Source organism: Eptatretus burgeri, chromosome 12 (genome assembly GCF_056783735.1).
Source record: "Eptatretus burgeri isolate ZD-2024b chromosome 12, Ebu_testis_v1, whole genome shotgun sequence".
Classification (NCBI taxonomy): domain Eukaryota; kingdom Metazoa; phylum Chordata; class Myxini; order Myxiniformes; family Myxinidae; genus Eptatretus; species Eptatretus burgeri.
Window position 1 is genome coordinate 13,267,299 of NC_140972.1, and position 16,232 is coordinate 13,283,530.

At 42.7% G+C, this 16,232-nt stretch overlaps 1 protein-coding gene across 2 annotated transcripts in view; it reads right to left on the reverse strand.

Moving 5' to 3' along the window:
• Positions 1–16,232, reverse strand: part of LOC147015121 (ceramide transfer protein-like) — an 80,055-nt gene that overhangs the window by 44,823 nt on the left and 19,000 nt on the right. For both annotated transcript variants that reach the window (XM_085849581.1, XM_085849582.1), the window contains one exon: positions 10,505–10,621. In XM_085849581.1, coding sequence (XP_085705707.1) covers positions 10,505–10,621 — 117 coding nt within the window. The remainder of the gene's footprint in view (positions 1–10,504; positions 10,622–16,232) is intronic.

The window sequence follows — 16,232 nt, forward strand, 5'->3', positions numbered from 1 at the left end:
AAAGTGATTCTTTGCCATTGAGAGATTGGGCCAAAAACGATACAGTGCTGTAGAGCATGATATTTCAAAAATGTAACGGGCACAATATGTTCTCGTGTATCAGGCATTATGGGGCAGAGGTATGCGCTCTACCGAGTGCCCTTCCAGTTTTCTTCTGTGTTCAGGCTCCTCCACGAAGCTTGACTCTCTAATCGATACATTTTAAAAGCAGCTGTCCCCAAGTTTAACCACCATGCTGTGGGAAACAAAACTGTGCAAGTGGGACTTTTGCATCATTTTCATGCAGGGAAAGAAGTGCAACAGAAGAACTGCAAGAAAGCATTGCTTTATTGTGGTTACAGGAGTCCAATTTTATTTACACCCTCATACTCGAAGCAAAAGGTTTAAAAGAAAAAATGGTGTAAGAAGAACAATGAAGGCTATTATGTAGAAATATTTTTGTGAGCATGTGCATAATGTTTTCATGAGGACAAGTTCTACTTTGTTAGTATAAACATGCAGAATCTAACCAACGATGCATGTAACGAGCCAATCATGCAAGCCATAGTGGAGCTGTGGAGTGTAATGAACTCACTTAAACTACCCATAGTAATCAATGTGAGAGATGAGCATGAAAAGTTTCCAGAACCTGTGCTTTTTCACAAATTCACACCTCCACAAATACTGCAACAATAACGCCAAATATAAATAGCATTAAAAAAATGTATGAAACACAGAGGAGCATGCATGACACCATTAGACCTAATGGTTTGAAATGAAGGAAAATGTGTGCGATTTGGCCTAAACCATGTATGAGCATGAAGAGGGGAAAATGCGGGCAGGTAGTTGAGCTATTAAAAAAAACAAAAAAAAACAAACATTGCATAACAGAATGATGTTACTGTTCAAATTATTTACGAGTTGCTCAATCTTCTCACCAGTGGTGTCGATTGTGGCACACACTGTATATATCTGAGGCGAGAGTACTGGTAGGGGCACGGAGTGTTTCATAGTCAGCTGCACAGTGGATCAGTGTGCACGTCGATGACGAAGAGGGCCTTCAACGTGGATTGTACTCAGGCGAGAGGGAACCCGAGTGTAGGGAGGAGAGAGCTGGAGGAGCATTTTCATGTAGATTATTGAAACTACTCACGGAGGCGGTGCGATTGATAAATGCTCTGGAGAGCCAAGTTAATACGAGTGCATAATTATGTGTGTTTGCGAGGTGAAGTGTTGATTGCTATCCAAGCACGGGAGTGTACGCAGAGTTGAAGCCAAAAGGCTCAAGGCACAAAGGGAGGTTAGAAGGTGAGAAGTCAAAGTGGGGATGAAACGTCGATATAGAGTGGCAAAATCGGCATCCACCTGGAGAATGTGAACAACTTCGCACAGCCGAGAGCTCCAAAGGTCTTTGTTAAGGGGTTAGGATGAGATAGCCAGCTACTGATCGGTATTTGAACATTTTGCTACGAATAGCTGGTGAGACAGCACAGGTTGGGCTACTTCACTCAGTGGCTCTGTCTGTTAATTGGCAAAGCACTTGATGTATATCCCAGGCTGTCAGATGTGGCAGCTGTTGATTATGATCAGTTGAAAGCAGCACTTTTGAAGCGATACAATTTAACCGAGGATAGGTGTCGGACCAAGTTCAGGAGTATCAAGCCAGAGATGGGGGAGAGTCCTGAGCAATTTATAGTCAGGTTGAGGAATTAATCGTCAAAGTGTAGTGAACTTTTAAAGACTGAGCAGACATTGACAACATATATGACTTGTTTGTGAAGGCACAATTTCTTAGTGCATGCCACAACGAGTTAGCTATTCATCTACGTGAGAAGGCACCAAAGAATGCGTGTCAGCAAGGAAATTCAGGTAATTTCCTAAAGATGCCAAGATGTGTGTGCAAAAGGGCTGTTCTTCCCTGTGAGTATTTCTGAGTAAGAAGTGGGTGCATTGAAAGAACTACTACTCCACCATGGAGAAGGAAGGACTTGCTATTGTGCGAGACATTGAGAGATTTATGCTGCATCTCTCTTGGACTGAATGTTTTGCAAACTGATCATTAGCTATTGATGAACATGGATATTTGTCAATGATACAATCACGATATGGGACACATTTCTGCAAAGCAATTAGGTTATTCCCGATACGTGAAAAACTCTACAACCCATGGCGACAGAAAACGGACTTTTTGGAATGCCGACAGCATTTTCCATCCAATCATCATGTAACTGTTAAAAAAACAAAAATCTCCATGGGTATGCAGGCGCTCCTATGTTAAAAGTTCTATGTCAATCTCTCAAGCGGTTGTGGAGAAAGCGAATAAAGGTGAAAACGTGAGGGCGGGGTAAAAAATGACTGAGGGCCTTGGCCGACATTCCACAACATGGTCAAGGATGGTTGTGGACGCCGATTACTGATGATAAGAACTGATAAATTAGAAAATGGTGATGATAAATTTGCTGATAATTCTCCCCGATGTTTGTTTTAGATAATGTGTACATTGGAAAAATTGCAGTGAAGGGGACATGCCACAAATTATTTAAGAACAAGTGTTCGGTAGTGTACTTTCAGTGCATAGTTAACACTTGTATACATGTACAATTAAAAAATGGAACAAATTGGTTAATATTCAGAGAGTCCTCAACTTACGAACGGGTTGCATTTTGAACAATAATTCTTAAGTTGGATGTTGATGAATCGGAACACGATTTCCCATATACTCTGTACTATAAATGGTGGTTCGGTTCTACAACCAAGCAAGGAAAGCCTATTTCACAGATAATGACACAGAAATATTGTACATTCAAAATTTAACACATAATTATTATTAAAGCTGAAATATTTTACATCTATAATAATAATAAATGTGTGTGTGTGTCTCCTCCATAACTCCAAAACCGTGACACCTAGCAGCCTGAAACTTTGCATGCATACGAAGGGATTCCAAGGAAGTGAAAGAGTGAAAATTGGGAGTTTGTGTTAATCAAAACACTCCGTTTGAAGATAATTAATGATCTTTCCTCACTGATATCATCGAATGCCTGCCTGTTCATCATACTTATAATAATTGCTGGATACATTGCAATGCTTGTAAATGCCCAGACGCCTGCATTCGTGGCTTTATTTCATTTCCACACATTCCATAACCTCGAGAATCTCTTCAACTAAGCTGAATTACAAAATTTAAGCTCCAGAATTGAACTAAGCAGCCGTTCCGACTGGTGAAAAATAGTGCTCATTTGTCGAATTCGGCCATAGTTTTATGTTTTGGGCATCTCGGGGAGGTATTTCATATGATGGATCAGCGATCGCGAATCGCTTTCCAAGCAAGCCGTTCCTTATGAACCATTTTGTTGGAGTGCTTAAGCCACTTCGCTGCACTGCAAGCTGCACTGCCCATCTGCACGACCACTGCCTGTGTTGTGCCCCGCAGTGTCGAGCGGTGCCAAGCTTGTCGTTCCATATTAATGGTTGGAAAGAAGGCAGGAATGGATGGATGGATGGATGGAAGGAATGGAAGGATGGATGGATGGATGGATGGATAAAAGGGATGGATGATATGAAGGGAAGGGATGGATAGAGGGATGGATGGACCAAACGGGTTCTCCCACCCCCCTCCCCCCCCCACCCATTCCTCACTCTCCCCCCTTTCTTGCTCCCCCACCCCTCTTCGCTCCTTCTCCCTCCTATCTCTCCTCCCTCTTTAGCCCTCCACCTCTTCAGTCTCCCCTCCCTCCTCTCTTAATGTTCTCATCAGTGAAGCGATACATTATATTTGCAAATTTGCAATAAATGGGTAAATACCCTTTCAAACTCCTCGTATCGTAATAAATATGGTTAATAAAACATACTGTAAAACTAGAAGGGCACTCAGTAGAGCGCATACCTCCGCCACGCAATGCCAAATTCACGAGAACAATGTCAGGAATTTTCCTGACAAACCTGGCAGATCTTTCCATAAATTATGAGGTGAGTTAAAGAAATCTAGGCACAAGCCCACTCAATTGTGGCGCTATTCAGAATAGCGGGTGGTATGTTTTGGGCGGGTGGTGGCGGGTGCTTTGTTTTGGGCATATCCGTGTGGAGAAGACCCGCACTGGATGAGAGCTTACGATGTGTACACACATTATATACACGTGTAAATATATATATATATATATATATATATATATATATATATATACATACATATATATATACACATACATACATATATATATATATATATATAAAAAAATCTATGTATTACTAAAACTCTCATCTTGTATGTATGTATGTCTGCCTCTTCTTTCGGCTGCTCCTGTTAGGGGTCGCCACAGCGGATCATCCGTTATGATCCGCATAATGATTTGGCACAGGTTTTACGCCGGATGTCCTTCCTGACGCAACCCTGGTCGCCTCTTACAACACAGGGATATGGTACACCTATTCTAAACGGGGCATACACCGGGCCCAGTACACTGGTACTCACCTCGCCGACCTCGGAAGGATGACAGGCTGAGTCAACCTCCTGGTGTGTATTAATTCAAGTGGCCAACGGGGCTTGAACTCAGGACCTTTTGGATCCCAAGCCGCTACCCTAACCACTACGCCAACACCAGGCTGTATGTATGTATGTATGTAGTGTGACGAATTTGGGAATTCGATTGCACACAACATACAGGTTCCTTTAGTCAGCTATGTCGAAAAGTGCTTGTTCCCTAAATAGCTCACCTACCATTGTTAAATGTTCAGAAATCGATTAGATGCGCTGCGGATCGATTTAATAGGGAACAAACAATGGAGACATCCCTCCCCCTCTCCTGCAAAGAGCAAGAAGAACCCTGCCGTCCCGTGACTCATGATGTCAACAACTCCCTCCCACCCGTGGCTGAGCGGGGGATGGAGCACGAGGGCATGAGTCATGAGTCATGCCGGGAGCGGGGGGAGGGCGGAAGAGGATAAGGAAGAGATCTTTTCTTTTGTTCGTGGGCAGAGTTGGAGAAGGGAGATGAGGGGAGTCGTTCAGCAGACCGTCGGGTCCTGCTTGGCTTGCGTTCGGGTTTAAGCCTTCGGAAGCTTTTTGCTTCGGCTGGCTCAGTGAACTTCGGCTGAGGCCTGGCTCGGGAGGAGGCTTTTTGGAGGATTTTTGCTTTGATGGTTTCGTGAGCTTCGGCTTCTGCTTGGCTCGGGAGAGCTTTTTGCTTCGAGCTGCTTTGCTTGGAAGGAAGTTAAGCCGGTCGCTCGGCTCGAGCTACGAGTGGTGGCTTCATCTTCTTCTTGGTTCGTGGAGCTCTTTGTTCTCCATTTTGGTTCCCGGCTTGGTGCGACTCATCGACCTCTTCGTGGAGGTGGTTCCTCGGGGAAGCGACGCATCGACGGGAAGGATCGGTGCCTCGTCTTATCAGCACATGTTGAGAAGCGCGGGAGGATTCGCGGGAGCTCGGGAAGGAACGCGGTTCGGCGATTGGATCCAGCTCGCTCTCGCTGGAGCCCGGGTCCGAACAACTTGAAGACCACACGAAGTGGAGAGGTTCGAGATAGGTTCTGAGTTTCAGCTCACCTGTCCTCCATACTGGAGCTCGTTATTAAAGGCCTCTGCCACCATTTCTTTGGTGAGTGCGTACGTGTGTCCGTGGGCCCATCTAATAAGTCGGAACTGCTGTTAAGTGCAAGTGACTGTACATAATAAGTAGACAGTTGTAGTTCTTTTGTCGTGCTTTTGTTGCTTGCATAATTGCATACGTGTTTTGCCTTGTTTAATTGCATACCTGCTTTATTCTAATAAATATCCTTGTGTGAATGTAAACCTGTTCGTTGCGTGCATTCCCTCATTGAACTGCCCCATCTTGCAAGTGATCGGGTCCAACGGGACTGCGCGACAATACCCCACTCGGTTATCCCAAAAGGAAGCGAGCTGCTTAAGCAGCTTGTTTCCAAGCGGTCCCGTTGAGGTACAATCTCTCGGTAACCTACTTGCGCGAATAAATAGGTAAATCGAAGATTTGGCGATCGGACCCTGTAGCGCGTGGGTAGAGTGCGGACAAGGTTGTGGTGGGATTAAAAACCCACCCGTGACTGGTTTCTGGCGTTGTTCCTGAAAGTCACGACTGAATTGTCCGTTCGGTGGGCGAAGCGACCGCTATTGGATAGACGCGGTCGTTCGCACGCCAATGGGCGGGAATTCTACAACAGTATGTATGTATGTATCCGAAATATAGCCAAAACGGTACACGATAGCGCAAAATTTTCAGCCCACCTTACTCACCATTCTCTTGTGGTGTGCAGTATCATTTATTTTCAAATTGGGCAACGAAAAATTTTTAAAAATCAATTCCCGATTCAGTCAAGTACTCTTCGAGAGAATTTGATCAATGCAAACAACCTCAGCGGTATAGTTCGCTGGAGCTATCTTTTTTTTTCTTGAAATTATTCATTTAAAAATCTCAAACATTTAGTATAGACATAGAACAATTTATTTTTAAGCATAAAATAAACATCGCCATTTTGATCTACTTCCGTGTTCATTAATAAATAAAAATGTGTTGAGAAGATTACGCACAATAATTTCTTCGACGTTCTTTTCTCCGTTTTTTTTTTCACATTGACGCGCAATGTCAAGTTTCGTTCAAATCGGGCAACGAAAAAAAAAAATTAAAAAAAAAATCAATTCCCGATTCAGTCAAGTACTCTTCGGGATTATTTGATCAATGTAAACAACCTCAGTGGTATCGTTCGCTGGAGCTATCTTTTTTTTTTTCTTGAAATGAATTTTTTCATCAATCGCTGTCACAATGGGAACCCAACGGGTTCACGGGTCGTCTAGTATATATATATATATATATATATATATATATATATATATATATATATATATATATATATATATATATATATATATATATATATATATATATAAATATATATAAATCGTGAAATCCCGACATTCATGGAGTTGACATTTGCCGACCACACATATTCGCAGTTCATCAAATGAGACCTGCTTCGACATTCCCGGCCCTGTGCTTCACGTATTCGTGGTTTTTGCTGGCACAAAAATAATCTTCCACCAGCCGCACATGAAACAGCTCTAAAACCATCTCCCACAAACCACGCATTAAGCACCTCTGCATGTGCATAAACCATCTTCCACAAACAGTGGTCACACTACCCACCCCTCTCCATCTACCCACAACCCTTGCACAGCTACTTATGTGCAGCATGTCCTGGGTCTCATTCTTTCATCTCGACCCTCCAACTCCAACCATCACCTGCGTCCTATTCAGAGGAGTCCACTGGATTTGAACTCATAATCGTCATAATCATAATCACATCAAAAGTTATGTCTTGTCTTAAATAAAAATTGGAAACAGTACCTTCTGTTGGTGTCTTTTTATTTGTAAGCATTTTTAATGAAAATATAATGATGTGCATTTGTGTTCATAAAATTTTTAAATTTTCCCTTATGAATCACGAACCGCCAGGAACCTAACCCCCTTTTCCCCATTGAAACAATTCCCCGACATTTGCGAATGTTCAGTGTCTTACTGTGTGTGTGTATGTGTGTGTATATATATATATGTGTGTATATATATATATATATATATATATATATATATATATATATATATATATATATATATATATATATATATATATATATATATATATATATATATATATATATATATATATATATCTCTCGGGCGTAGTGGCGTGCGCCTGTAATCCGGGTACTCGGAGGTTTGGGTTGGAGGATCACTTGAGGATGGGAGCCCTGTGCTGGGCCGCGCTATGAGAGGGTGTAGGGCAGCCCGGAATCATGGTGAAACCCAATCCTTATCCCTGTGTCGTAAGAGGCGACCAGGGTTGCGTCAGGAAGGGCATCCGGCGTAAAACCTGTGCCAAATCATTATGCGGATCATAACGGATGATCCGCTGTGGCGACCCCGAACGGGAGCAGCCGAAAGACAAACAACAACAACATATATATATTAACCCCCATGCTCTACCAACCAAATAAAGCTGCATTGATTGCTTTATTTGGCAGGAAGAGCATGAGGGTGAAATTATACATTAAAATCTATATACTGTATTGTTACAGATCTGGAAACCATTTGCATTCAACATACAGGTCCCAAAAGTCAGTTATCCCGTTAAGTACATGTGTAGTCAGATTCCCTTCCTTTTGTCTAATGGGAGAATCAAAAACGTGCATTGCGACTTCTTTTTAGTTAGGTTAGTAAATCTTTACATCCAACGAACCCCCCCCCCCCAACGAACAACCAACAACTATTCCATTCCCCATTACGACCCACTACCCACCCGCTGTCTACAAACACTCTGACTTGCCAAGGCAGGGTCTTGCAGCCGTTCCTTGCCGCTTCCTCCAGCGTCCCAATTCAATCTGGCGGTGGGTCCTTTTTAGCGAGTCTGCAGTCGAGTGAACGGGTTTTTCCGGCCTGGCCAAAATCCCACCCAGAGAGGGCAGACCCATGGAAGCCCCATCCAATCGGGGCGAACAGTGACGTCGGCTTCACCAAGGCCCCTCCCCTATCGAGGGGGATCTATAAAAATGACAGGTGGGGTTGCGAGGGGGTCATGTTTTTTTGGGTTGCGCTGAGTTCTTGAGTGGTTACGAGCAGTGGTTACGAGGGGCTGTTATGAGTTCTTAGTTGGTTTTTGCTGTCACGAGGGTTGAGCAGAGGGTCATCGAGGCGGCGAACGAGTCTCTGCTGGGCCTCCACAAGGAAGGGCAGAGCGACCCCGACCTCCCTCCGTGGACCCCGACTATTCACCACCCGAGCTCCGCCACGAACCACGAGTCCCCCACATGCGACTGGGACCAGGCCGACGACCATTGGAAGGCGCCGCAGCATGGAGTACCCCCTTTCTCCGACGGCCAGGTACCTATCCGGACTCAGACCCCCAGCTCGTCTCTATCTCTCATTGGCTGGAGGGTCCAATAAAGAACTCTGGGTTTCTTTTCTTTTGTGTGTGTGTCCGCGTGTGGGCCCGTCTTGTAAGTAGAACTGTGTAAGTGCTTGAATCCTTGTAAATATTCCTTGCATATTCGCATTAAGTCTTGCCTGTGTCTATATTTTATTGTAAATAAACATTTGTAGAAATGTTCCCAGTCCGTTTCTGTCCCTTCTTACATTGGTCCAGCATGGTCCGGGTTTGAGTATAAGCGGGGTTTCATCCCCGGTAATCGCTCTATCATAGCCGGCACGGCTTTGGCAGTTTCCGCTCGGCTGCACCCCAACCGGAGTTGGTAGTTGGAACTCTACCTCAGTCGGTAGAGTGACCCGGTTCGAGCAAGACGTGCCAAGGGCGTGGTTTCCCCGGTAGTCGAAATCGCGTAGTTAATTAGGTAAATTGGTTTTAGACAAACAGACCCTACGCTACGCGGTTGAGATATTGGCGTCCACGGTCGGTTCAGTGACCCGCCAGCTCATGGAATTATCCGGAGCGACGGCCTACAATTCCGGGGAGTCTGGTGGGAGATGGCATAACCTCCCCCACCTAGCGGTCGTTCTCGCCACCGACCCCCAACAATATATATATTAACTTTATAAAATATTAAATTTATATATATTGAAATTATATACTGCATAGGGCTGGTGTGAAAAATAAATCTGACTCAACCCAAGACTCGAACCCAAAGACCTCATCACTTATGTGGCGATGGCCCACTGAGCTATTGGTCTTCGGGATATCTTCAGAGATTTCTCCCACTTACATTGCAAGTTTTATCATGGCCGACATCTTCCACGACTGCTTGGCAGACCCCGAATGTGTGTGTATGTATACGTGCAAGTGTAAGTGTATGTGTATTAGAGATAAATCTCTGAGAAATTTAACAAACAGGAATAAATTCTTGCATGGGGCTAGTATATACACCCACCAGTCTGTAATGATGGTTAAGGTGAGATGTTAATTGCAAAAGTTGAGTAAAGTAACTTTGGAAAAGATCACGATTCACGAATGTTCCAGAAATTTTTGGCTGCTTCTGGAAATTGCACTATCTTGTGGTAACGAGCAATTTCTTGCAGCATTTAGATGTAGAACAATCTGGTAATAACGAGTAGTATCTATAGGGATGATCTTTCTTGGATTGAATATATAAACCTTAAAGCACAGTGAGAGTGAGGAGCAGAGAGAATTGCCATTCACTTTTCTGTTTACCGTACCCTGCTGGGTTTTATCTCGTAAATAAACACAAGTTTAGACTGTACCCATGTCCTGTTTGGACATCAATAGATCAATCAACCTCAATTATTTGCGACACCTTGCTATGCCTTGAGATCCAGTAAAAAAAATTATGCACAATACTCCATATTATGGTCGTGGTCGAGAGCTGAGAACAAAACTGGCACCTCAGAGTTTCTGGGTTTAAACCTGACTTAAAATAGCCATATTAAAGAGAATTTTACCATGTTGCTTTTGGATTTTCAGTGAAACCCAGCTAGCCCACTTAATGACCTTCATGAAAGTACTAATCTGCAGTCTGAAGCAAAAACATTTTCAAAGTAAAAAGCTGTACCTTGCTCTGCCGCAAAGTTTCAGTCCAGCACTGGCGACCCTCTGGGTCTTCTGCTCGCAAGTACCACACGTTGTCATTCACCGAGATGTCAAAACGGCATTCGTCAAATTCGTGAAGCTGTCACACACATAAAAGGGGACAAAGATGAGGATGCAATGAAACAGAGATTAAAATGCTCCACATTCTGTTAACTATGAGCTGAAAAAGGAAAGTGCATCCTCTCCAAGTGTGAGCAAATGCAAGTTAAAACTACAAAGTAGAATTTGACATGAATGCATCTATGAATATGCCACCACCCACATCAGATGTTAACCCACTGTTATGTTTGATCCCAATTAAAGGTCACATGAAAAATTAAAGGTCCAGAGAGAGAAAGAAAAGACAGATAAGTAAAATAGAGAACATCGGATGCTTCCAACTCGAGTTATGATTTGCAAAATGATTTTCAAAGGGCCCAGTACTTTTGGCCAATTCAATCTGAAATTGAATCAGTTCATCTTTGTATTACAGTCCATAAGCGTGTCAAGTGTGGTTGAAATATCTTGAGTGGTTCATAGGTTAGTGCAGTAACAGATTTTCAATTAAAGGGCACTTGACCAGAGGCCTTCGACCTTTTGAACCCAAAATTTAATCAGTTCATTTGTGTATTACAGTTCAAAGTTATGCCAAGTTCGGTAAAAATCCCTTCAATGGTTTAAAAGTTATCACAGTAACAAAAATTGATCACGGACGGACAGAAACACGGCCAACCCGAAATCATATCAGCATTGGAGGCTTAAAAATGATGTCGCATGATAATTACAGTCCAGAAGCATGTCCCATCTGTAGCATGATGATGGGATAATCTAAGAAATATATTATTATTATTATTATTATTATATCATCCACTTATCGTGGTGGCATGATGAGATCTTTCCAGGATGCTCAATGAGACATAGCATTGACTAAATCAACGCCCCTCAAGTTGGTGTCCTTCTCGATGATGTATCGCAGGGTAGTGAGGGGGTGACCCCTTATCTGTGGTTCTTCAGGCCTACAGAGTAGAACTTTCTTTGAAAGTTTGTCATGTCGCGATACATGACAAGCAAGGCAAAGGCGGCATCCCCTCACAATAGCAGAGATGCAGAGAAAAAAAACCATCCAGATCCCCATTCGTGATATGGTCTCACCAAGAAACATTCAGAACTTTTTGAAGCAATCGGGTATAGGTACCATCCAGTGATTTCTCCAATATTTGGGTCAAAGTCCAGGATTCGCATCCATAGAGAAGGATCGACTCAACTGTGGTTTTGAAGACACTTCGCTTACTCCATCTGCTAATTGGAGATTTCCAAACTTTATTGAGGGTATGAATTGCTGCCCAAGCCTGAGCTTTTCTGCATTCTAAGTCATGCTGAGTGTTGGTATAGGAACTGAGATATTTAAATTCATTCACTCTATCTATCGGACTTCTGGCGATAGTAAGTGGAGCACACTCAGCAGGATTGACGTGTATATGCTTCGTCTTTTCAGCATTAAGTACAAGCCCAAAAGACCGAGCAGCAGTTTCAACCTTGTGAATTAGACACACACTTCACATACATTATGTATGTATATATTATACAAACTAGAAACATGTTGCAAGTACAAGTAGAATGGTACTCGGTAAAGCGCATACCTCCGCCAGGATGAAGTTTACGTTTTGATTCCCACTGATAGGCCGGATCTGCATCCGGACCTTAACCAAACTCTAATTGGCTTGTTCTTGTCACTTAACCAACTCATCCACTAAATTTTGTCAAAACCAGTCCATAACTTTTTGAAATATCATGCTATATATCGTTTTGGCCCCATCACTCCTTCCAAATTTCTAGTTTTCCCTCACTGAATCAATTTTGTCCAGCCACATGCATCCTCTCCTGCCCCTCATTCCTCCCCACAGCCATTGTTTGTCCAAGTCTCCCTCTATCTTGGCCTTCAATTCTGCTGTTGGTGTTTCTCACTCTGCCCCACCCCTCTCTCCACTGTTCCTTCCCTCCTGTTGTGTCCTGATCTGTTCAGTGCACTAATACGAGCTCTACCACGAGCCTCAACTCTGCATACAAAAACAAAACAAAATAACCCAATATTGCTGATTTGAAATGTGCAGTTATCCAGATCATCTTTGCATTTACACAAGATACCCTTCAGAATGTGATGCAGAACCTGTTGCTGCATATAAGTAAATGTACAGAACAGAGGGGAGGTCACATTGAAAAAAAAAATCTATTTCACATTTAAAAAAAAGTATTTCATATCTGTCACTGGTGTCGAGTTACGATTGTTTTCGTTACCTTTTTTTTTTCCACTAAATTTTTGACTTGAGGTGCACAGCCAGTTTAACCTTGAAAAGTACACCTTTTTGCAGGGCACAGAGAACACTTGCCAGGGCACCAAATCCAAATTACAAAAATTGTTGGACTTTTTCAGGAAAAAATAAAAATAAAAATGGAAGGTGGTGCGAATTGTCTTGCATATATTTTAAGCATCATATGTTTTTATACGAGATTCCTCAATGTGTGTGCCGTCCCTCAGATGGATGATAAACTGGCATCCTATCTGCCAGCATTAGTTGGTGGACGTTAAACTCCCATATACTGTGTGGCTTTGTCCACAGTCTTCTAATGTCCTTGGAATTCATGTAAAATTACACAGGGTTTACGAATGTCCTTGTTTGACATCTAACATACATACATCCTTCATCCATGAGCTTATTTTTCTCTTGTGAAGAAAACGTGCAATACAGTACAAGCAATTATAATATACCAGGAGGATGATTAGAGAGGTGCATTTGTTCCAAAACAATGAAGCATTTTCAAATCTTCGAAGACATTAAACCTGGGCATTAAAGGATACGTTTGTGTCACTGTGAATATTTAAAAAGCCAAGTCAAGTCAACAAGAGTGGGCGAAACTAAAACAAATAAATCAAAAACACTTCCACCTATTGAATATTTACATCAAACTTATCTTTATGAATAATACAAGGACTGAACAAAAATTTGGATCGAGCTATACATGCTCAGAAGCAGTGTAAAAACATACTTGGTCGAAAGGAATTTCAGGATCTTTAACATTCACAAATGCAAAAGGACAGGAATAATCACAATAGGGTACAATTGACTCGATGACGTAACGAACTGATCATGAAAGATCAGGAGAATAGTTTGTATTTTTTTTCACTCAAAAAGAGAGGCATGGTGCGTGGTTCTTTTCTTTTTTTGATGTGCTGAATGACAACAAAACAACAACGTACACAGTCATTTCATTACAGTACAGAATAACGAAACCTGTGCAAGTCATTCCACTGGCTTTTCCACATTCCTTTGAGCATTCATACAATGGATGCTAATATCGTTTAAGTTGATGCATTTAGATTTGAAACATTTGACAATTTTTTTGTCTGAACATAACAGCTGACATCATCATTGGCATATCTCTTCGATAGAGATGTGTGTGTGTGTGTGTGTGTGTGTGTGTGTGTGTGTGTGTAAATAAATAAATAATATATATATATATATATATATATATATATATATATATATATATATATATATATATATATATATATATATATATATATAGTTACGAATCTGGAAACTATGCGCACTCAACATTAAGGTCCCAAAGTTAGTTATGCCGGTAAGTACGTGTGTTGTCAGGACCCTGTCCTTTTGTTTAGTGGGATGATTAAATGTGTGTTGTGATGTCTTTAGTTGGGTTTTACATCCAACGAACCCTCCAACAAGCCATCTAACAACCAACAACCATCCCATCTGCATGACCAAACCTGCCCATCACACGCCATCACCACCCGTTGGCTGCTCGTACCTTGACTTGCCGAGAGGGGGGCCTCGCGGTTCTGGTTCTCGGGTCCCACAAACGATAGTTTTTGTACTGTGGGCCTTTCAGGGCAGACCCTCTTGCTCTGCGCAAGTGAGGCAACGTGGCCACGTGGAGAATATGGGGTCTCCGAACAGGGGCCACGGCTCCGCCCCGGTAAGGTGCGGCCGAAGGCCAATGAGGAACGGACAGCGAGAAGATTCTCGCCAAGGCCCCTCCCTGTGTGGGAGGAGATATATCCCCAAGCAGACGTGGTTATGGTTGTTGTTGGATTGGTGCTGGGAGATCTGGAGGGCTTGAGTGGTTACAAGTTGGTTGACGGTGGTTGGGCTGGAGAGTGAGTGAATCAGCCTGTTCGTGGAGCCTTGGTGGGTCCCGTCCACGAACCTGATCTCCGATTGCTCCACGCGGCTGCACCACGAGTTGCACACATGCGGCTAGGACCTTCGACGACCCACAGGTGCCCATCCGAACTCTGACCCCCAGCTCGTCTCTCTAATCAGCTGGAGGGTCCAATAAAAACTCCAGGGTTTTTATTTTTGTGTGTGTGACTGTGTTGGCCCGTCTACAAGTAGAATTCAGTAAGTGCTTTGAATCATTGTAAATTCCTCCTCCGCATATTCGCTTCAAGTCTTGCGTCCTTGTATTTTATTGTAAATAAATTATTATAAATGTTCCCAGCTCGTTTCCGTCCTTTCTTTATTTGGTCCAGCATGGTCCAGGTCTGAGTTCAGACGGGGTTTCATCCCCGATAATCCGTTAATCCTAGCCGGCACTGCTTTGGCAGTTTCCGCTCGGCTGCAACCAAACCGGAGTTGGTAGTCTGTAATTGGAACTCTACTGCAGTCGGTAGAGTGACCCGGTTCGAGAAAAGACGTGTCGAGGGCGTGAATCCCCGGTAGCCAAGACTGCGTGGTTATTTAGGTATATTGGGATCGAGACACTTAACCCTACGCGACGCAGTCGATATATTGGCGTTTCACGGTTGATTAATCGACCCACTGGCTTCGGAGCTATCCGGAGTGACGGCCTATAATTCCGGGGAGACGGCGTAAACTTCCCCACCTCGCGGTCGTTCTCGCCACCAACCCCGGCCCACAACAATATATATATATATATAGTTACCATTTTTCTCAGAGATGGCTGGACAAATACTCGTCAAACTTTAAACTTGTAGAGATTCATCTGTAAGTAACGGGAGCTTTTTAGGAAAAAAAAAAGTGAAAAAAAGTGAAAAAAAGCGTTTAAAATTTTTTATTTATTTAAATCGCTCTATAGTGCCCAAGCCTTTTTAGCAATGTGTAAGGTAGTATTAAATCATCCCCAAGTCCATTTCTTAGTGGGTGCAGGGAAGTGTTTTATACCACCACAAAAAAAAGAAGGAAAAAAAAAAATTAGATTTCTTCAAAATGCCAACAACATTAGAACAGCACCAGGCAACGCCGGGTAGCCCTGCTGCTAGTCACTTAATAAAACATCATTATTCTTAATGTCATGTGTAAAAGTTCTTCCATAAACATTCAATGAACCATACAATTTGGAAAATGCAAGCCATAACACTCGATCTGCGGATCGCAATAAGGATCTAAAAATAAGAGAAATCATTACAATAAAATAATGCGATAAGTGTGTGCACACACGTACACACATGCACGCATGAATAGAAATGGTCTTATGGCCAAACATTTTCGCATCACAAAGGAGCTAAATGCATAACAAAGGTGATTGGAAACGTTATCCACAAACATGCACTACTGATGTTTTTCATCATCTCGGTGTTTTGTCTAAAACTGAAAGTGCCAAAATGTTGGGAAAGAGGATACTGGATCAAATTACGATTTTTAAATGGGTATTTTGAATACCCAACA